General features: G+C 23.2%; 2 protein-coding genes across 2 annotated transcripts; one reads left to right on the top strand and one right to left on the bottom strand.

Annotated features, from left to right (window-relative positions):
• Nucleotides 1–9,394: 9,394 nt before the first annotated feature.
• Nucleotides 9,395–10,447, bottom strand: F4817DRAFT_353087 (uncharacterized protein). The gene is made up of 2 exons (XM_049305304.1): nt 10,101–10,447; nt 9,395–10,040 (listed from the first exon to the last, which is right to left on the bottom strand). The coding sequence occupies exons 1-2, from the start codon at nt 10,358–10,360 to the stop codon at nt 9,533–9,535; spliced, it is 768 nt and encodes a 255-aa protein (XP_049154125.1). The 5' UTR covers nt 10,361–10,447; the 3' UTR covers nt 9,395–9,532.
• A 421-nt stretch (nt 10,448–10,868) lies between these two features.
• On the top strand, nt 10,869–16,862 carry F4817DRAFT_353085 (FabD/lysophospholipase-like protein). The gene is made up of 13 exons (XM_049305303.1): nt 10,869–11,756; nt 11,873–12,132; nt 12,181–12,648; nt 12,791–12,954; nt 13,115–13,223; nt 13,371–13,733; nt 13,789–14,419; nt 14,477–14,584; nt 14,635–14,978; nt 15,033–15,093; nt 15,163–15,920; nt 16,006–16,365; nt 16,445–16,862. The coding sequence occupies exons 1-13, from the start codon at nt 11,608–11,610 to the stop codon at nt 16,627–16,629; spliced, it is 3,960 nt and encodes a 1,319-aa protein (XP_049154124.1). The 5' UTR covers nt 10,869–11,607; the 3' UTR covers nt 16,630–16,862.
• The last annotated feature ends 6,487 nt before the right edge of the window (nt 16,863–23,349 follow it).

Here is a 23,349-nt window from a genome sequence, read left to right as displayed (position 1 = left end):
ATTATAATTATTCTAAATATTTAAAAAAAAATTAATATATATTAACAAAATATAAAAAAACCTAAACGTTATTTTATAAAATATATTAAATTAATTAAATTAATAAAATAATAAACCTTTTATTTATAATTATTTAATTAATATAATTTAAAATAAAAGGAATAAACCAATAAAAAAACTAAACCTAATAAAAGGCCAATTTAAAAAAAAAATTATAAATAATAACTTATACCATATTTAAATAAAACTAAAATTAATTCCTAAACCAAAAAATTTAAATATAATAAATCAGTAATAAAAGATTATAACATTTAAAAAAACATTTAAATTAAAATAATAATTTAATAATATAAAAAATATATTGTAAGGTGTTAATAAAAACTATCCAAAAAAAAATATAAATAAATAATTAAGATTTATTATAAACCAATTATTTATGGAAATAATTTTAAACTTACCAGCTTATTAAAAGGTAGGTATATTAGTTAAAAAACTTTACCGAAAATATAAAAAAAAAAAATAACTAAAACTTACAAAATATAATTAATAAATTAAAGGTAAAAACCTTTTAAAAAATAATAATATAAAAGATATAACTTTATTAATTACCGTTTTAATTATTATAAAATATAGTTAAAATAAAATAATTATACTTAAAAATAAATTGTTTAAAGATTTCTTAAATATATTTTTATTTAATTAATAAAAAACTATTTATAAAAGAAATTATAAATATAAAATAATATATATTATTATTACGGTTATATTATAATTAAAAAATATACTTAAATTATAAAATGTAAATAATTAAAACCTTATTTATAAATTAATATTAACTAAATTACCATTTAAAAAATAAAAAGATTTAAAATATCACCTTTTAAATAAACAATTTAAAAAAAATATTAACGGTAAAATATAAGCCATAATTATTAAAAACGCTTAAAAAATCGTTAATATAAATAAAATAAAATTAATACTATTATTAATTAAATAAATATTTAACTATAAATTCAATGCCGATAATTTCCTAATAATATATAAATTTAAAATAATAATAAAAGAAAATTTATAAAAAATAAATACCTTTAATAATATATATGCAATTATTTTAATAATTAAAACGTTTAAAATTATAATAATTATTATAGTAAAATTTAACTTAAAAATTATTTAATATAACATAAAAAATGTTTTTATTTATATATTATATAAAAATAATAAATTTATATATATATAATTATCAAATAAATATAAATAATTAAATAAATATATATAATTAAAATAAATATTATATAAATTAAAAAACGTTTTTTTTTTATAATATAATAAAATATTAAAGATTTTAATAAATATTAAAATAATAACTTTTATTAAAAAACTATACTTATTTTATTTTTTAAATAAATTAATATATATATTAATTTATGTTAATAATATATTAATAATATATTATAAAATATATTAAAAAATAACCGAAAAAATAACTAACTTTATAAAAAACACTTAAAAAATAAAAAAATAAAAACTAATAAATTAATATTTAAATATTAAAATAATACACAACCATAAATAAAAAATAATTATTTTTAATTATAAAATATATATCGAAAAAATAGTTTAAAAATATAATTTAACCAATTTATTATATAACTTAACAACTTTAATAACTATAATAAAATTATTTAAATATAATAAAATAATTAATAAAAAAATTATTAAAAAATATTAAAAGAAAATTGGTTTAATATTATATATAGTTATAATAATTTATTTAAAAATGGCTTATGTAATATTATAATTTTTTTATTATTTTACCAACTTAAAACTTTAACATTTAAAAATAATCAATTAAATTATCAAATATTTATATATTAAATAAAAACTTTATATTAAATATAAAAATAAAAATTCAAATTTTAAAATATTATTTATAGTTAGAAATATATTATTTATTAATAATAATACAATAAAATGCTTTTTTTACAATTATACCATTTTATTATTTAATAAATTAATAATATAAAAAACAATATAATAAATAATTGTATTAACTTTTATTATAAAAACCAAATTAATAGTTATAGAAAAAATTGCAAAAAAGACTATTATATTTTAACGTTTATTTAAAAATATTAAGTTAAATATAAATAAGTAATAAAAAATCTTTAATAACAATTAATAAATAATATAATTAATAATTAAAAAAAAAAAATAAATTAATATAAAACTATAATATATTAATATTTAAAATATATAACTACATTAAAAATACATTAAAAGCACGTTTAATATAATTTATTTATTTACTAATTAAATACTAGCTAACAATTTAACAAAAAATCTTACAAAATAATAATTTAAACATTTTAAAATACTTTTAAATTTACAATATAATATTATCATTAATTGATAATATAAAAATATTAAAGGTATTATAATAATTTTTTATTATATTTTTAATCTTATACTAATATTATAAATTAATAATTATAAAAATAATAAAAAAACTATATTAATATCTATTAAAATAACTATTTAAATATTAATTAAATTTTATTATAAAACCATTAAATTAGAAATAACCAATATTATTAATAATAAACCATTTAATTATTTAAATTAATTTATTAAATAAAAAATAAATAAACTTTAACCGCGGTTACACAATAAAACAGAAATAACCAAATAAAACACAAAACTAAAATAAAAAACCATATTTATAAATATTATTATATAACTTTTTTTTAACACTATTAAAATTATTATTATATTAAATTCTAAAACCGTTATTATTATTTATAAAATTAATTATTAAACCAACTACTTTATTTATACTTTTATTAAACATTTCCAACTTTTTTTTAAACTTTATATTTATACTTATATTATTATTATTTTTTTTAATAAAATTATTTAAATTAAAATTTATTTAATTTCTATTATTTTTCACAATTTTACCATTAATACCTTTTTTTATTATATCGTTATCTTTATAACTATTAATATTAAAAACTTTATTTAATTTATTATAAAAATCTTTTTTATTTTACACATCTTACGCCATTATTTCTTTATTTACCATAATAATTTCCCTGTTAACACATAAATATTTTTAAATTACCAAATTTTCCATTATTTTTTAAAATATTAAATAAAAGCTATTTATTATTAAAACTTACTTAACTTTTTTTTTTAACTTCTTTATTTAAACTTATCCATAATATTAACTTATATTAAAAAAACATATTTAATATATCCTTACTTAAATATAATTTTATTTATAAGTTTAAATAAATATAATTATTTAAATAATAATTAAATAAAAATTAAAAAATTAACTAATATTATAAATAAAAATAAAATAAAATAATTTATATAAATTTATAATTATAATTATTATAAACGCAAATATAACACTTATTTAAATTATTTATATAATTATAATAATTAAAATTTGGCTTACAAGCAAAAAAAAAACTGCAAAAATAACGAAAATAATATACATTCTTTAAAATAATATGCGCAAAATTAACGTATTATTAAAAGGTAAAAATTATAAACTTAATAAAACTATTAATCGAGGTAAAAAATTAACGCTTTAATAAAAAATTAATAAAAAATAATTAATAATATAAATAATTATTAAATATAAAAAATAACGTTATAATTATTATATAATAATTATATTTTATATATATTATATAAAAATTAAAAAATATAACTTATTTAATAAATTAATTAAAACAGCCGGAACAAACAAAATAACATAGTATTTTCCAGTATAAACCTTACGAAAATTACTTTTAACATAACGCTTTTTACTATATTAAACAAAACTTAATATTAATAAAACGTTAAAATTAAAGTTATTATAAATAATTATTATGTTAATTACTTAAAAAACAAAAGTTTCGAAAATTAAATTAAGGATTAAATAAAAGATAATAAAAATGTAAAAAGTAAAAAAGCTTAATTTTAAATAAAGGCTGGTAAAATGCGTACGATAAACGTTGGTAGCGTTAAAAATTTAAACTTATTAAATTTTATTACGGTAAAATATAATAAATAAATACATTAATAAATAAGATTGTAAAAAAATAAAATTATAATTAAAATAAAAGATTAAATTTAAAAAATTATATTATGTTAAAAAAAAACTTAAGAAAAAAAGTTAAGAAAATAAATTAAAAAAATCTTTTATTTATATAAACCTCTTTTACCAAATTATTTTAAAACTATTATTACAGCAATATAAATAATAATTATAATAAAAAAAGTAATTTAATATATTATTAAAATATTAGCATAAATTTTAAATAATACATACAAACCCACCTATTAAATTTATTTTTTTTATTATATATTATAATAATTACCACTTAACCCGTTTTTAAAATAAATTATTACTTATATATATAATTTTTGGTAATGTTAACAAACTTAAAAATATAATATATTACTTTTACTTAAAAGATATATTATATAAAATAAATAGTTATGGTTATAACATAGCCATTATAACAGTTATAAAAAATTATAACATTAACCATAACTATTATATAATCAATTAATTATATAAAGATTACGTTATATGTAATTATACCTTAAATAATTTAAACCTTTATATATTATTTATAATTATTATATATTATTTATAATAATACCATAACTTTTAATATATATATTATACAAAAAACTTTACATATTATTTTAAATATTACAATAATAAATATAATAAAAATATATGAGATAATTTTAAAATTTTTTTTATAAAATAATAAATAAAACACTTTTAAAAAACACATTTTTTATTCCAAAAATTAATAACGGATTATTTTTTATATCACGAAATATATTTTAACGAAAAAACCATTTTTAAAAAATTAAAAATAATAATTAACGTTAAAAAATTCACGAAATTTTTATTTAATAAAAACACATTTTTATTAAAACATTATTTTAATAATTTTATTTTAATAATTAACTTATATTATATTAATAACTTTAATAAAATTACTGTAATAATAATATAATTTAAATAATAAATATTTATTTATTTAAAAATAACATTTAAACCATTTTAAATATAAACTATATAATTAAATAAAATAAATGTAAAATAATTAATAATACCGGAGTTAATTTTATAAATATAACCAATATTATAATTAATAATATCGAAATTAATTTTACAAATAATTTTATTAAAGTTTAATACATTTATTACGTATATATAACCGATAAAATTATAAAACATTACCGATTATATTAAAGTATATTATAATAATAACAAATATAAATACAAAAATAAAAGGTATAATTTAACAGATAATATATTAAATAAAAAAATTAAAATTATTAAAAATTTTTATTATAAAATTAAAATTAATTAATTATATTAAATTTACCATAATATACAATTATTTTTAATTAATTTAAATCAATAATTTTTATAATTTAATTAAAAATAACTTTATTTTTAATTAAACAATTTATAATACGAAAATAACTTCGTTTTTAATTAAATAATTTAATTAAAAATAACTTTATTTTTAACTAAATAACTTTTATTTTAACCGTTTTAATTAATTAACTTTAATTAACTTTAATTAATATAATAAAAAATCCAACCATATATTTAATTTATTTAAACTTATTATTATTATAATAAATTAAAACTTATTAACAATTACGTTATAATATAAAAAAAACGGATTAAAAGTAAAAAAAAAAAAAAATTTATTAATATTACATTAATTAAATTATATATAATTACGTTATACAAAAAAAAAAAGGAAAAAAAAAAAGTTATTAATAATAAAATATTATTACGTAAAAATAATCACGTAATAATACGTAATTAATTTTTACATAAAAGGTAATTTTTTTTAAATAACATTTATATATATAATTCGTAATTAATATATATAACATTAATTAATTAATATAATAACAATTATTATAATAATTTTATTTCGTATTAAATTTTTTTTTTCTTTTTTTTATTTATTATATCATTTTTTATTATTATTTAATTTATACGGATATTTTGTTATATTTACAATTTTTAAAAAGTTAAATTAATTTATATTAAAGTTATTAAATAACAATAATTTTTCGAAATTTATTTAAATTAAAATGGAAAACTTTTATAATATAATTATAAGTTTATTTTTTAAATTAAGTTTTATTTAAAATACTATTGTTTAAAAAATAACTTTTAATAATAAATTAAAACTTTAATACGAAATAATTTATTATAACAAATAATATTACGTTTGTTTATTTATAAAATTACGGTAAAAAAAAGAAAGTTTATTTTAAAAAATATTAATAATATACGTTAAAAAATTAAACGATATATATAAAAAAGTTTTACGGTTATTTAAACTTTTATACAATGTATACGTAAAATTGTTTATTACTTTCGAATAAAATGGTAAAACGATAATAAATTAATTAATTAATTTATTAGTTTTTTTTAAACAATATTACATTGTATTAAAATGTAAAAACGGTATTTTTAAATTTTTAATATAAATAATATTTATAAAATTAATCGATTTAATATGTTTTTTTTTAATTATATAAAATAAATAAAAACTGGTATAATTTTTAATAAAATATTTATTTTTATTTTAAACGAAAAATAAAAGATTTACGATTAAATTATACATTGTTTAATTATAATATAAATGTAAATTTAAATTTTTAAATTTTAAATAATTGTTATTAATTTTAATTATAAGTTTAAATAAAGTATTATAATAACTTTTTTTAAAATAAAATAATAAATTTATATTTTTTATATTAATAAAAATATTATAATAAACGTTTTACATAAATAAATAAATAATCGAAATAATTTTAGTTTTAATAATAAAAAAAAAGTTATAAATAAAGTTATAAATAAAATTATATAAAAAAATAATAAAACTTTTAAAAAATTTAATGGTTAAATTAAAAAGTTAATAAAAGAAATAAAAATAATAATATTAAACCTTGAAAATATTTTTACAATAAAAAAAAGCTTTTATAAACTTTGGGAAATTATGGTATATACGTTATATAAATGGTAGTTTATTAAAATTTAAAATTAATTATGTAAAAAGTTTAAATCGATTTAATTAACTGTTATTAATTATTTTACATATATATACGTTTTAATATAAAAATAATAAATAATTTATTATATAAATTATAATTGTAATTATAATATTAAAACAATTTTACCAATTAAAATTAATTATAAAACGTTTAAAAATTACGTATTAAACGAAAATATTAATTTATTAAAATTTTAAATAAACCTCGAAAAACTTTTTAAAATTTAGCGAAAAAATTACAAATTACGGCTATTTAACAATATATTAAAAATAAAAAAACAATAATTAAAAAAATTATATTTTAATAATTTATTAAAAAAAATTATAAAAAAAGCTTTAAATTTTATTAATAATAAATTTTTATTAATAAATAATTTAATAATTATATTTTTATAGTTTAATTTTAAGTAAAGTAATAAATATTAATGTAAAAAAAACGGAATAAAATCGAATTTAAACCTTTTTTATTATTATAAAATTTATAATAAAATTAAAATTATAATAATAAATTTAACAATAATACTTTTAACGTTAAATAATATTAATTTTTTTTAACATATAAAAAGTAATTTATTTAAAAAAACGTTTAATTTAATTATTTTAAACTTTTTTTTAACCGTAATTAAAAAATAATTACTTTTAAATATAATTATAACGTTAAAATAAACTATTAAAAAAATCGTTTTAAAAAAGTTAAAAAAAAGATTAATAAATAAAAAAAAAGCTTTACGTTATTATAAAAAAAAATTTTCCAGTAAAAAAACGTATAAAAAAAAACGCCCCGATTTAATAAAACTTTTATTAACGTATAAATATAATAACTTGTTATAATTAAATTAAAAAAAACCAAAATTAAAATAATTTAATAACGTTTATTAATACGTTAAAAAAGTCTTTAATAATTAATTATATCGTTATTAATAATATAAATAAGTTTTATAAAACGGAGTTATTTTTATTAAAAGTTTTAAAATAACTTTATTTTTTAATATTAAAACGTTAATAACTTTTATTTATAAATTAATTTTATATTATTTAATAATATATCATTTAATATAAGTTTATTTTATATATTATTAATATTGTTTTATTATTTTTAATAAAATAATTTTATATATATATAAAATTATTATATTACTGTTATTATTATTAAATAAATAATATTGTTTAAAATAACCAATTTATAAATAAAGTTTTATTTATAAATTAATTTATCTTATTTACAAATTAATTTTACCAATCGAATTAAACCATATTATTTTATTAATAAAATTGGTAACAAATGGCATGCCAGTATTCTGAAAAATAATTTATCTGGAAAGGCTGGTAGACCAATTTGCAAATAATATAACTCTTAATAAAAGTATATCATCAAGAAGACTTTTAAAGCTTTTATTCGACCAGGCGGTGGTATTGGCGGAATTAACATTTATAGTATAAAACAGCTCTTTCAAAGACTCCCCCACTGACTGCATAGAGACCATCACCTATTGGTGCTAAGATAGCTAGGCTCGTGACACCGGGTAAGGAGGTGGCGATGGTTTTCACGGTTGGTTCCGTAACCTTTAAGTTAGCAATCCAAAAAAAGGAGAGAGGAAAAGGAAACGTTAGATATAGGTATTTAACGTATTAAGCGGGCTCCGAAGTAAGTATGCGGGCTACGTGGTCAACAGGTGGGTTTTAAGGACTATTGCATACTTCGTACGTGGCTTCGCATATGAATTTACTACTATACGCTTTACTATACGCTTGTAGCTTACGGCGCAGTGTTCTTACCATATCTCCATTGTCTATGCGACGTACCCAGCTAGATAGGCAGATGGTTTGTATAATACATGTTAGGTATGTGCCTTGCTGGCCAATCCGGTAATATTATTCACGAGGGTACTGGTAGGAGTGAGATGCATACATACGTCAATTATGCATATGGAGATGAAGCAAAGGAGAATTGGTACGGACACGAAAAATGGCGCCAGGAAAGGCTCTTAACTCTGAAGAATAAGTATGGCCCAAAGAGGAAATTCAGTTTTTATGCACCTATTGCGTGAGATGTATCTGGAGGACCGTACACTTAACTATATGGATGGGCATATCAAAGATATTTTATAAATTACATACTACAAATCTCATTAACCTTACAAAGTACTTGCTATTTACATATTCTACCGTGTTATGTCGACAATGGAGAACTAAAAGAGTTCACTTTACTTTTAGCTCCTGTCTGCGATAGTTATGACACTAGCCGCCTGTTGACAGTTTGATTCTGAAAGTGTAAACGGAAGTTGGTGATATTAATTTATCGGGTATGATGCTAAGCTATGAGGACTATGGGTATAACGTTCCGAAAAGTATCCTCATCAATATGAACTTCTGCTCTAGTCATATACCCATCCATCTTGGAAATTTTCCGCATGTGTCTAAAATCAGTCCACCACGGCCGCTGCTTTAATATTTCGGGTCATGATACCTGTGAAGACAAAGAGTAAGGTTACGATTATTTCCTCTATAACTTCTAGGCCAACTCGTAGACCAAGGCTACCCGTTACTGGGTTTAACTCCTGGTTTTGAGTAAAGAAATAAACAACCCTCTCCAGTACTCGAATGCCTAGGAAAGGTATAGCAATCGCAACAGCTAGAAGTAGTTTTTTCCCTGACTCACTCCCCGCTAGCTTCTTCGACTCGCGGACCAGGGAGTCTCGAAATGTGGTGAGGGTGATCACTGCAAGTGAAAGCCAGCCCAAGAGTAATATGATCATGCCCCCTTTCACTAGAGCAAGGCTTCGCTTGATCTGATCCGGTGGCAGCGTGTCGTCGTTGATTTTTGAGGCACCGGCAGCAACAAGAGCAATTGCAGTCGTAACAAGGATATGGAAGAAAATGAGGTATGGAGCGTCAAATAGTCGTCGTGATTTCGGAAGGGTATAAGCGCGCCTGTAATATAGTGAGTTTTAAAGAGACGGTTGGAAGTACTTGAGGTCGTATGGGACTTACGACTCATGAAGAATGCCACAAGCAGCAGCAAGGAGGGGAGACAGCCCAATGCTAGCAACCAATGCAGCGCTTGAACTATGAGTATCGTGTATCTCAATAGCACTCGCGACGATTCTTAGAGTACAGAATATGAAGAGAAAGGACCAGCCGATGATCGCTCCATGCTTCAAGCCATGCTTTATGGCGATATAGATTAAGGACGGAGATATTGTAAGATATATGACCAGTAGGGCAACAGGCAGGGCCGTTGAAGAGGCCATGGTATGAAAACTAGAAAGATACGTGCTGACTACTCTGATTGAGAAATATGTAGCAAGTCTACACAGAACAGATCTAAGCAAGAGAGCTTGGTTCCATCAGAAGACACGGGGCCAAGACTTCATTATATATTCTACCTTTGCTCGTCCCCTGAGCGATGTTTGAGGATACTTCTACATAGCTTGACTCCATAGTCTAGCTTGAGTTAGTAGCACTGCCCTCTAATCATACCTTAATTGGGTGATTCTACAATCAATGTCGATCAGATTGCTACTTTTGATAACTATAACTCTGACCGTTAAGTTGAACTGCGCGTCATGAAGAGGTTATCGCTCAGTTCGGTTGGTCCTCCAGGGGCAGCAATTTTGAAGCTAGCTCAGCTTGCTGGGGCGCAGCTCCAACAAGCTGGTATAAGGCATCAAGTTTTCGCGTCAGGCATCAAGTTATGATATGGAGGGGTTTTCCCCTGTTGAATACCCCACTACGAATATATCCACAGGAATGCCACGCGCTTACACGCCAAACGTACCTTTATTTGGATACGACGCGTGCCGTATATCTCGTCAACTTTTGATGCCTTATGCGAAGACCCGAGGGCCAGCTCAGCAACTTGGTTAATATGTGCCTACGTACGTACCACGCCTCAAGATCTCACGAATAAATATAAATATAGTAAAAAGGTCCGTTATGTACGCATATGTAACCCAGCATTAAAGCCGATCGAATCTTGATACAGTTAGTTTCAACCAATCATGAAAATGAAATTGACTATTGCCAATTGATCTCAGCCACAGCTAAATATTGTTTTAGTGTCTTCAACTCATTAAGCCATTTCTATCTGGGATATATTTTCAAGTAGGGAATAGGAATAACTAGGAACAATAGGCTATAAGTATAACTAGAGTTATTATAAGATGGGTACCTACGTACTCACTATGAGATTATGCATGGAATTGGCTTTTAAGAAGATGTCATATTCGTGTCTTAGATTATCCGATACCTCATTTATCTACCCGCCTTCTTAGGTGTCGTCCAACCTGCCAAGCAAAGATTATTCAGGTTTCACCAACGACACCCCTCTGCGGCTGATGCTGCTGATGAGGGGAAGCGAATCCCCCAAAGCTCGAGGGTCTCTATTTCTCGAGCTCCGAGGAGTTCCGACTAACTCTCCAAGAAGCGATTACGTACCAGAAACGACTAAATGCTCGCTATTCAAGGGTCTCTACTATTACCATGACCTTCAAATACCATGGCGGGGCGTTTATCATTATCGCAACCCTGCCAGACATGTGGAACAAATGCCGAGAAGACGTTTACTTGCATCCAGTGCAATAACTTTGCCTTCTGCGATGTGTGTTGGCCAAAGTGGTTCTTACACACTCCGGGCGCCGTTGGTTGGTCAGTAGATAAATCTTAGAAGCTTTTACCCCTGAAAATCATACTACTATATTATATCTATGAGAAAATTGTTCATAATCGCGCGAAGGAGACTAACCACCATGGATGATTGACAGGAACGGCAAACCGCACGAGAAGGCGGACCCCCTTGTTGTCCACCGGTTACGTCAAATCTTAGAACCGATACGTACGGAAGCTGAACACGAATCCGAGCTTCTCGAGGACCGCGATACGACTTGGTTCGGGTTTGGTCGCGATGCCTTCGGCTACCCCCTATTCCACGATTTTGGGCGGTTCGCCGCCATAATGAGCGAGACTGTCACTGACGAGACAGTCGAGCGATATCCTCAGCTGACGACGTTTATTGGGGAAACTGGTAAGTCGCGATACTTCTACATCTACATCCTGACTGATTATATCATAGGCGCTGGTAAAAGCACCCTAATCAAACTCCTCATCGACCGTCATGACCTGGCGGCGCCTGAGGGTTCCAATTACTATGCCCCGGTAACATCATCTAGCCATGATCGCATTTCCACCACAGGCGATGTCCATCTGTACGCAGATCCATCAACTCTATATAGCAGCCACCCGTTACTATTAGTGGACTGCGAAGGTCTGAGTGGAGGAGAAGCCATCCCAAAGCAGCTGCGCCATCACCCACAAGGTTCAAATTCAGAGTCGAACATTACTAGTACGAACAGACACTATTTGACTAGAAAGATCCTGTGGGCAGACACGCCTCATACCCAAAAGAGAGAATTCGCCGTCAGCCAATTGTATCCTCGAATTCTGTACACTTTCTCTGACGTTGTAGTTTTTGTTCTGCGAAATCCAAGATCATTTGAATCAACGGTTCTTGATAAACTGATACGTTGGGGTGCGGCCTCTAGTATGTAACTTTTTTCCCTATTTACTTTCGCTTTCCTACTTTGCCCCTTTCTCCAAGCGTTCTATGTCTATCGAGAAGCCTCATATTTACGATTTATATTACGTTGACTACTATGCACAGTCACTTACTTTTGATATTTAAGTTGATAAATCACTCAACCAACCCGTACTTCCTCATGCGATAATCGTATTCAATGCCACGGATATCAATGTCGATGAAAGGGAGTGGGATACTACGACGGCTACGAAATTGCTAATGTCAGATATTCACGACGCCGTCATACGTGAGCCGGCCTTGCAGGAACATGGTGAGCACCTAATATCCCGCCACTGCGTCTATCGGAAACCAAGCTAACTTATTCACAGTATGTTTAAGTATATCTCGGTCTCACACCCATCACATCTTTTTCTTTTGCTAATTGTCAAAGAAGAGATAGTGAATTTTAAATGGTACTGATATTCAATAGGTGCAAACATGGCGAAGGCGTGGAAAGCTCATAAGGAGCACCAAGGAGCTTCTGGAATGCTATTATGGTTCCATAAATGTCATCAGGATCCCATATAAGGGGTCATATAGTAAGATGTTTTATCTCGGTCTATTTCCTGCATCCCTTACCCCTAAAACCCACCCCTTGGGCTACCTCCTAGGCGAAGATTTCGATATCCTGGGCCTTACCCCTAACATAACAATTAGTTGACCGTCGCTGACATAAAGTGATTCAGTGTTGATAGACGAACAAGTTGGCAAGCTTTCTAGCTTGCTGAAAGACCGCTGCAAGGCTTCGTATCTGAGGAAAAGAGAAGTGCGCATGCTAGCTAATACGGAGAAGCTTCAGTTCTACCTTCAAGCAGCATACGATCATTTTACTAGAGATCTCAATATGCCGTTTGATTTCGTGAAGGAGACTCTTCGGCATAGCCCTATCTCCAGAAACTTTGAGGGGAACATATTGAACCTAGCATTAGCGATCAAACAGAAATCTAGTAATTTGATTCTTAGCTGCGATACTGAACAGATCTTTCGGGCGATGGGGCCAATGATAGCATCGTGCGTGATGCTGGACGCTGTTCGTCAGAATCTACCAGGTGAACTTAGATCTGCCTTGGCTGGTTCGACACAATGTGGCTAATTACTATGTAGGTACCGCAAGCCGTCTCCTAGATGATCGTTATGCCAAGCCTTGCGCTGGTGCGCTACAGACATTTGCCGATATGTACTGCCCGTGCAGCTTCACAAACCCGTCTTTTAGCGGAGATCTTGGTCGATGCTATAATGTTAGATCGGGCCATAATCCCAAAGGGCATCAGAACAAGCAAGGAAAGATCATCGGCGACGGCGACTACGAATCTAGCTTTGATATTGATGCGTTTCGGCCAGTCTGGGAAGAACTACTAAAAGCAAGCCTGGCCCAAGTTCAAGCCTCTAGCTTCAAGCTTGGGCAGGAGTTCCCAGACAGGAGCGAGCTTCAGATTGCTGCTCTTATCCACCAGGAACGTTTGAACGAACTCTACTCCAACGTACTAGGTGTGGCGACAGACTTTATCAGCTATTCTTTTTGCCTCTGCTGCTTGAGAGAATTGCCAGAGTGCGCACTGCCATGTGGTCATGTTCTTTGCCTCCCCTGCGCCCAAATATATGGGACCAGAACATCGAGAACCACTATTGAGATCAGCCGATGCCCTCTACATGTACGGGATGTTATTGCCAATCCACCCTGGGTTATCGTGACGAAGCCACGTTATGCAGGCAGCCGGGTGCTTTGTCTCGATGGGTACGCGATCCATATCATAGCAAGGTGTGTTGAGATATGCTAACTAAATGACTGTAGTGGTGGCGTGCGAGGCATCATACTGTTACAAGTTCTCGCCGAGATAGAAAAAGTCTTGGGTCCAGACTTACCTATTCAATTGTTCTTCGACTTGATTGTTGGTACTAAGTAAGTTTTCAGAATACTATTTAATTGGAGATTTTGCTAACCAGGTTAAGCTCTGGCGGTATCATCGCAATTGGATTAGGAGTTAAGAAATGGACCGTCGACGCTACAATACGGAAATTCAAGGATCTATGCAAGGAGGCTTTCGTACCTCGAGAGATGACTAGCATGCCCCTTTTTGGTACACTATCAAGTCTTTACCACGGTAGTCTATACAAGACGCAACCTTTTACGAAGGCACTGAGAAAACACTTATCTGATCAACCTTTCTTTGGTACCGCAACCCATAGATCTCTCGTCACAACTTCAACAAAGGTTGCTGTCACTGCTTCGACAGGCCTTGAGCGACAAGCTGTTGTCTTTGCCAACTATAATCGTCCGGATCTACATGAAAAGAGTGAGTGTGCCCTGACATATGTACTCCTGGGAGATTCTCTAATAAAAATATCAGGACTTCCGTATAGGTTTGTTAGATCAGATACGCCATCAAAGGAAATGCGCATGTGGGAAGCGTAAGCCCCCTACTCCCTACAACTAATGACTTAACAGTGAACATCAAGCTAACCAAACCCTCGAGATAGCGCCCGCGCGACATCTGCAACCCCTCCTTTCTTTAAACCGTTTCTCAAACCCGAAACCAGCCAGGAATATGCCAATAACGATATCCGTTACTCATGCCCGGTGTTGATTGCCCATTATGAGGCCAAGTCAATATGGGGCGACGTAGCAGATCGCCCACCAGACCTGATGCTCTCTATCGGCGCGGGTCGTAATGTAGGCGATCGTAATACAGACGACCCAAATACGTTTCAATCATCACGGTCTATGACTAACGAGACCGTGACGACTGCGGGTTTTAGTACGAGTGCTGTCATCAGACAAGGTCGAGGAGGGGCCGGAAATTATAAGCGCAAAGCCTCAGCAACGTTGCTGCCTTCCGATGACACAAGTCTGGAGAATGCAACAAGCGGATATGTCGTCCGTGATCCCAAGACGCCGATGCTAGTTTCTTTCAACAATCCCGTCCCAAACCAGACAGACAAGTTAAACAATCAGCGACAATGTGACAGGACTTGGAATCGCTTCATGTCTAGCAGTGCGATGAAGGAAGAGTCAACTCGACAACGCCATATGCGCATCTGTCCCGAGCTCTTGACTAAGTTACCAAAATTCGACGAGTTAGACAAGATAAGTTCCGTGGAGCAAGAGACCGCTGAGGTGTTACGGCAAAACCACCAAGATATCGTCGAAGCCGCACATAGGCTAGTCGCGAGTACCTTTTTCTTCGAGAAGGACGCCGGCAGTGTAAAACAGACTGCTTCTGGATATAGTTGTACAGGTAAGCCCTCCTCCAACCCACCCCCTAAACTACATTTACGAATCCCTCTTCATAACAGAGTTTTTAAGTAACCACTTTACTTTAGGTTCTATCTTTTGTAGATTTAGGCTTTCCTCGCACGAGCTGAAGGCCCTCGGGTGGTTCCTTGTATCTCGGTTGGACGGCGACTTTGAGCCATATTTCCTCCTTGAGATACTAGATGAAGGTGCATCTTGGCCCCCGCGGCAGATTGTACTCACGAACTCTGTACTACAAGATATGCACTTACAGGGTGGTTTCCAACTTGACCCTGTCCGAATAAGTACCATAACAGAGGATGCACAGGTCAACATATCCCTCTGCTTGCAGACTCGTCCTTACCATAGTGGGGTAGTAGTCTTACCCATCAGTGGCTTCCCACGAAAGCTCATGAGCGAAGATGGCAGCGGGCTCATATATCAGGCGAGTAAGTGTTTAACCAACGAACTAAGGAATATGAATATAATAAATGAGATTACAAATAGCTGATACGCGACTTTACCTAGGCATCTCATCATCCGGGACGTTTTTATCCGCCGTAGAAAAACGATCATCGATTACGGCGGGCATAACCTCAACCCCCCGAGCATCTCTAACCGGATCAATCCCGAGTCCTGCTCCTAGCATCGACTCGTTCAGGAAGCTATCTATAGGAAGAGACTCTGGTTTTCGAGCCGAGCTGGAAGGTTAAGCTGATGAGAAGTCATGAGAAGAGAATGAGAATACTAATCATGCCATAATTTCACATCTAGGTCCCCTAAATGTGTGTATTATGAGTTGGGCACCCACGAAGGATATTGTACAACTTTAGGGAGAATTCTTAGCACCTTTCTTACGCTGTATTAAAGTAGCAACTATTGATGTTATAAAATAAACTACATCACATAAGTTTTTTTACTCAGCACTCTATCAAATGAAGATCCTCCTCTAGTCGCGGTCATGTCGTTGTAATGGGCGAATCAAAGACGTTGGAAAATAATTCTCCCCAAAGCACGTAAGCCCAGCCTACCATGACCCCAGTCCGATTTGGAATCATAGTAACGGGACGATCTCTTCGTCTCGGATACCATTCTATCTTGAGCCCTCTCCGAGATGGCGGGGTTCAGGTCACATCTGGAGTGGATGAACGAAGTGAATTTATCCCTATTGGGAAAATGGTATTTTCATCCAGCATATTTCATCTCACTAAGATAAGCACTTGTACAAGGGACCAGACTCTATGAACACTAAATCTGACTAAGTACATATCCACGCATCCGTGTCTCGATTAGCTAATTCCCTATATTCAGCTAATTCCCTATATTCCAAGAGCAATACGCGCATATGGAAGCATATCGACCGGCTTGGTTATTAGGTATAGGTGCCCCTTTCTGGATTTGATATTGTCATTTCGAAGAAATAGACCCCAGAAAGAAACCACATCGTGGCGGAGTTACGATAATACAGGGGCGAAGCCTCTTGCGAGATGACGTACGGGTCTTTGGCATCGAATGCGTGCCCGATTCGGATGTAGCACGTTCGAGATTCATTGAGCAAGGACAGCTTCAGCTCTTCATCGAATATACGTCAGCAATATGTGGATATTTGTTAAAATGAGTGGTCAAGGGATTACTTTTAGGTATAGTATATGGTATTTTGGTATAGAATGTATATATAAAAAAGACCTTTTTTCTTATTTATATAGTTGGTAAATTAAGTTAATATATAATTATAGCTTATATATTGTATTTTTTAATAGGTTATAAGTTTAAAATTTGCGTTAATAAAATAAATATTTTATATATAAGTTAAAATAAGTTAATTTAAAAAGATTTTAAATAACCGGAAAAATTATTAAGTTAAAATAATATTAATATTTAATAATAAATTAAATTAAATATAAATAATTTTAAATTTTAAGTTTATTATAATATTTTTAAAAAAAACGATAATTATATTTTAATAAAATTATAAATTTTAATATTTTAATTAATTATAAATATTATTTTTAAATATTATAAATTATAATAAAAATTTTTAAAAAATTACTTATAAACGTTTTATTTAAATATTTATTAAATTATAAACGTTAATTATTAAATATTATTTAAATTTAATAAATATTATAAGAAAATTATAAAATAAAAAATAATATAATTTTTAAAATAAAAACGTTAATGACGGGAAAAAATTTCCAATTTTTAATACGGTAAAAAAAAATAATATTATAATCGAAAAAAAGTTAATAATTTTTTTTATATTAAATAAACGGGATATTTTCGAAATTATTATTAAAATTTTATAAATTAAAATTAATAATATTATTTTAAAATAAATTATAAACGGTAAAGTATAAATAAAAATTTTAATATATTAATAAAATTTAATTTTTTTTAATTTATTATAATAATAATATTATTATATTTATAAACTAATAATATTTAATATAATTAATTAAAGAGTATTATTTAATAACGTTAATAATAATAGTAAAAATGGAAATATTAATATTAAAAGAAATAATATTATCTCGTAATTAATAAATATTTTTAATATTTAAATAAATAACGTTAAATTTAATTATTTTTTTTAATTAATAAATTATAATAATTATTATAAATAGTATAAAATTATGGAAATAATTATAAAAATATATAATAAATATAATTATATAAACGGGTAAATATTTAACATTATTAAAATTTTTTTTAAATATTTATAGCCATAATAAATTACTGTTTAATATAAAATTATTATATTTTTAAAAAATAGCTTTTTTAATATATTAAAATAAATGGTAAAATCTGAAAATATAATAGTTAAAATATTTTTATAAATTAAAAAAAAATTTAATAAAAAAAAATTTTATTATTATTTTAATTGGCTAAATGTTAAAAAAGCGTTAAATTAAATAATTTCGAAAATGTTTAAATTTTTAAAAAAGAAATATTAAATATTTAAAAAAAAATACGTTAAAATAAGTTTAAAATATAAATTATTTATTAACCATTTTATTATATATTTTATTTAAAAATTAAATAATTGTTATTATATTTAATTTTAAATTTTTTAAATTTTTTATACGGTAAAATTTCCCGAACTTATAAATATTATATATTTAATAAATATTAAAAAAAATTGTTAAAAAATAAACGATTAATTAAGTGAAAATATATTAGCCATAATGGTTAAAATGTAAAAAAAACGCGGAAAAAAACGTATTAATATTAAAATATTAATAAATAAAAAAAAACAATAATAAAAAAGGTTAAAAAATATAATTATTATAAAAAACTATATTATTTAAATGTTAAATGTTAAAATTTATATTTAAAGTTAAAAAAAAATAAAAAACTTAATAAAAAAAATTTAAAATTTAAAAATAAAAATTTTATAACGTTTTTAACATATAAAAGAAAATTTTAAATAATTTAAATAAAAAAATAATTTAATATAATAGCGTTAAAGAATTATTTATTAATAAACGTTTAAATATTTAATTTAAAATGTAATTAATATGTTATTTTTAATTAATAAAAATTTACCTTTTTTAATTTTATTTTATTTTTAAATAATTATATTATTAACGGTATCGGAAATTTTAAAATTTTTATATTTAATAAAAATATTATTAAAAAAAAGTATAATATTAAAAAAAACCAATATAAATTAATTTTATTAATATATTTTATATTTTAAATTTAAAAGTAAATTTAATTTTTATTATTTAATTATTTAATCGTAAAATATAAATAATATTATAATAAAACTTTTATAAAATTATTTTTTTAAATAATTTTATATTTATAATATATGGATAATGTTTTAATAACTTTTTTATGTTTAAAATTTATAATAATATATAATTAACGTTTTTAATATATAATATTAATTTTAAAATAAAATTTTAATATAAAAAAATAAAATAATTTAATAAATAATTATTATTAAAGTTTAAAAATATTATTTAAAAAATAATTAACGTATAAAAATATTATATTTATAAAATTTATATATGTGAAAAAATGTAAAAAAAATCTTATAAAAATAAATTATTATAAAGTAAATATATAAAAAACGTTATTTTTATAAATATATATAAATTTTTTTATATTATAAAATATAAAAATAAATAATATTAATTTATAATAATTAATAATTATTTTTATATTAATAGTATTTATTTTATAAATAATTGATAAAAGGTTTAAAAATATATTAATTAATTTATTAAATTATTTTAAAAATATAAAGTTTAAAAACGTAAATGTATAATTATTTATTTTAATAAAAACGGTAAATTTCTGGCGAAAAACGTTAAAAATTAAATATTATGGCATAATATTTTATTTTAATAACTTTTAATTAAATAATATTAAAATAATAATATAGTTAAAAGTTTAAATATTATAATTAAAGATAAATTATTATTAATAATAATAAAAGAAAATATTTTAAAATAATATTAATTTAAAATATTATAAATTATTAATTATTTATAAAATAAAAACTTTTATAATATTTTAAATATAATATTATTTTAAATGATATACGGATAAAAATTTAATATTATTTACGTTAAAATTATTAATATTAAAATTTAATATTTATTACTATTAAAAAAACGTAAAAAATTAAATAAAAAAATAATAAAAAATATATTTTTAAAATATTAAAATAATTTTATTTATAAAATATTAATTAAAATAAAAACCGTTATAAATATAACTTTATAAAACTATTATTTTAATGTTAAAAAAAATATAATTTTTATAATAATATTTATAAATATTTAAATTAATATTTAAAATAAAAAATTATTAAATAATTTTATAAAATTTTTATTAATAAAATAATATCGTTAAACTATTTTTAATATTAATTAAAATAATATAATTTAATTATAAAAATTATTATATATTTAATTAATAAAAAATATTTTAAATATTTTTTTTAATTTAAATTTTAATATAAATGTTATTAATTATTTTAAATTATAATATTTATTAAAAAGTAAAATAATTAAATTTAAAAATTAAATATTTATATTATATGTTTTATTAATATTAACTGTTAATGTAAAAATAATTAAAAAAATAAAAAATTAATAATATTAATAAAAATATAATAAAATTATTTTTAATTTAAATAAAAATCCGTTATAAAAATTAAATTTTAATTTTTAATAATAAATAAAACATAAACTTTAATAAATATTATAAATAATATAAACATTTTTAAAAATAAATAAATTTTTAAATTAAAATATAAATTTAATAATAAAATTATTAAATATAAAATATAATAAATAATTAAAACCTTTAAATAAATAAATAAAATAAACTATTTTAAAATATTTATTTTAATTATAAAACTTATAAATTATAACATATTATTTTTAATAATAATCGTTAAAAATTTTAAAATTAAATAAATAAACGTAAAAATAACTTTTTTTATAATAAAAAAAGAAATATACGTTAAATAATTTAATAAATTTAATAATAATTTCGGTAAAATATATAAATTAAAAAAAACTTTATATAATTTAAAATAAATTTTTAAAATTTGGTTTAAAATTTTAAATAATGAATAAAAGTCGTGTATTAAATGATTTATTTAATTAAATGACTTTATTTAATTATGTGACTTTATTTAATCAAGTAATTAAGATTTTAATATAAGTATTTTTTATAATTATATATATTTATTTTATATAACTTTAATTATATTAAATATAAGTTATTTTTTTTATTTATAATATTATTTAAACTATAATATTAAATTTAATATAAAGGTTTAATTTAGGTTTAAAATTAATAGCTTTATTTAATGGCGATTATTTAACGATTTAAAATTGTAATTTTAATTTTAAAAAAATTGTTATTATTATTAAAAAATGCCTTATTATGGCTTAATTAAATAGTTACGTTATTAGGTAATTTTAATAGTTAATATTATAATTTTTAATATTAATTAATATAATTTAATATAATTTTATTGATAATTTTATTAGGTATATTATATATTAATTAAGTTAATTTTTTTATTTTATTATTTTTATTAATTAAAGTTAAAATATATAAAATACGATATAATTTAAAAAGTATTTTATAAAAATATATAATTTATTAAAATAGTTATAAAAATAATTATAAAAATAATATATAAAGGTTATAGCATATTTTAATTAATTAAATATTAAAAAATAAAAGAGATTTTATTAAATGTATATAAAAAATTATATATAAAAATAAAGTTGGCAAAATATTGGTAATTATTATATTAAAATTATTAAAATATTTAAGATAATTTTTTATATAATGTTTTTTAAGTTATATTATATTTAATATATAAAACAATAATAATAATTAATTATAAAATATTAATTATAAAAAAGGTAATAATTAAGTTAATAAATTAATTAATTAATTAATAAATAAATTAATTTATTATTAATTTATTATAAAAAAAGTAAAATTTTTAATTAATATAAAAGCTTATTTAAATTTAAATTAAAATATTAAAAGAGGTAAATAGTTTAATTATAAAGGTTATAATAATATAAAAGAAAAAAAGAAGGAAAAAAAAAAAATTGTGTTAAAAGTATTTTTTTTAAATTAATTTAAATTAAGTTAAATTAAATTAAATTTATTATAAAAAAGGTAAAGTTAGTTATATTATAATTTTTATAGTTTACGATTTTTATACTTTACATGTTTATTATATATTTAATTTATTAGTAAATATTATAATTGGTTTTATTATTATATAAAATTATATGGTTAAAAGATAAAATTTAATGATTTAAAATATTTTTAAAAATGATTAATTTAATTTTAATAAATTATTTAAATTATACGATTATATAATTTAATTATACGATATATAATTTAAAGTTAAAAATTAAAATAAATTGTTATATTGTAAAAGATTTGATTTCTGGTTTAATAGTGTAATTTTTCTTTTTTTTAAGGTTTAAAATTTAATCTTTAATTATGTTGTTTTTATTATTTTTTTAACCTTTGTTTTATGGGTTAAATTTAATTTTATGGTTTTAATTAAATTTAAAAAAAAAGTTAAATAAAAGTTATATATTAAATGATTTATTTAATCAAATAACTTTATTTAATTATATAACCTTATTTGATTAAATAATTAAGATTTTAGTATAAGTATTTTTTATAATTATATATATTTATTTTATATAATTTTAATTATATTAAATATAAGTTATTTTTTTTATTTATAATATTATTTAAATTATGGTATTAAATTTAATATAAAGGTTTAATTTAGGTTTAAAGTTAATAGCTTTATTTAATGGCAATTATTTAACAATTCGAAATTATAATTTTAATTTTAAAAAAATTGTTATTATTGTTAAAAAATGCTTTATTATAATTTAATTAAATAATTATATTATTAAATA

The sequence above is a fragment of the Daldinia loculata genome (assembly GCF_022478755.1).
Source record: "Daldinia loculata strain CBS 113971 unplaced genomic scaffold F4817scaffold_90, whole genome shotgun sequence".
Classification (NCBI taxonomy): Eukaryota; Fungi; Ascomycota; class Sordariomycetes; order Xylariales; family Hypoxylaceae; genus Daldinia; species Daldinia loculata.
Note: the sequence above shows the minus strand (reverse complement) of the source record. Positions and strands in the feature narration are given on the sequence as shown.

Excerpts from the sequence above, each read along its gene's own strand:
- F4817DRAFT_353085 (XM_049305303.1), top strand. The coding sequence starts at position 11,608 with ATGGCGGGGCGTTTATCATTATCGCAACCCTGCCAGACATGTGGAACA. Across the intron at positions 13,734-13,788 it reads TGTTCGTCAGAATCTACCAG|GTACCGCAAGCCGTCTCCTA; the intron begins GTGAACTTAGAT and ends ATTACTATGTAG. Across the intron at positions 14,420-14,476 it reads CGGGTGCTTTGTCTCGATGG|TGGTGGCGTGCGAGGCATCA; the intron begins GTACGCGATCCA and ends AAATGACTGTAG.
- F4817DRAFT_353087 (XM_049305304.1), bottom strand. The coding sequence starts at position 10,360 with ATGGCCTCTTCAACGGCCCTGCCTGTTGCCCTACTGGTCATATATCTT. Across the intron at positions 10,041-10,100 it reads TGTGGCATTCTTCATGAGTC|GCGCGCTTATACCCTTCCGA; the intron begins GTAAGTCCCATA and ends ACTATATTACAG.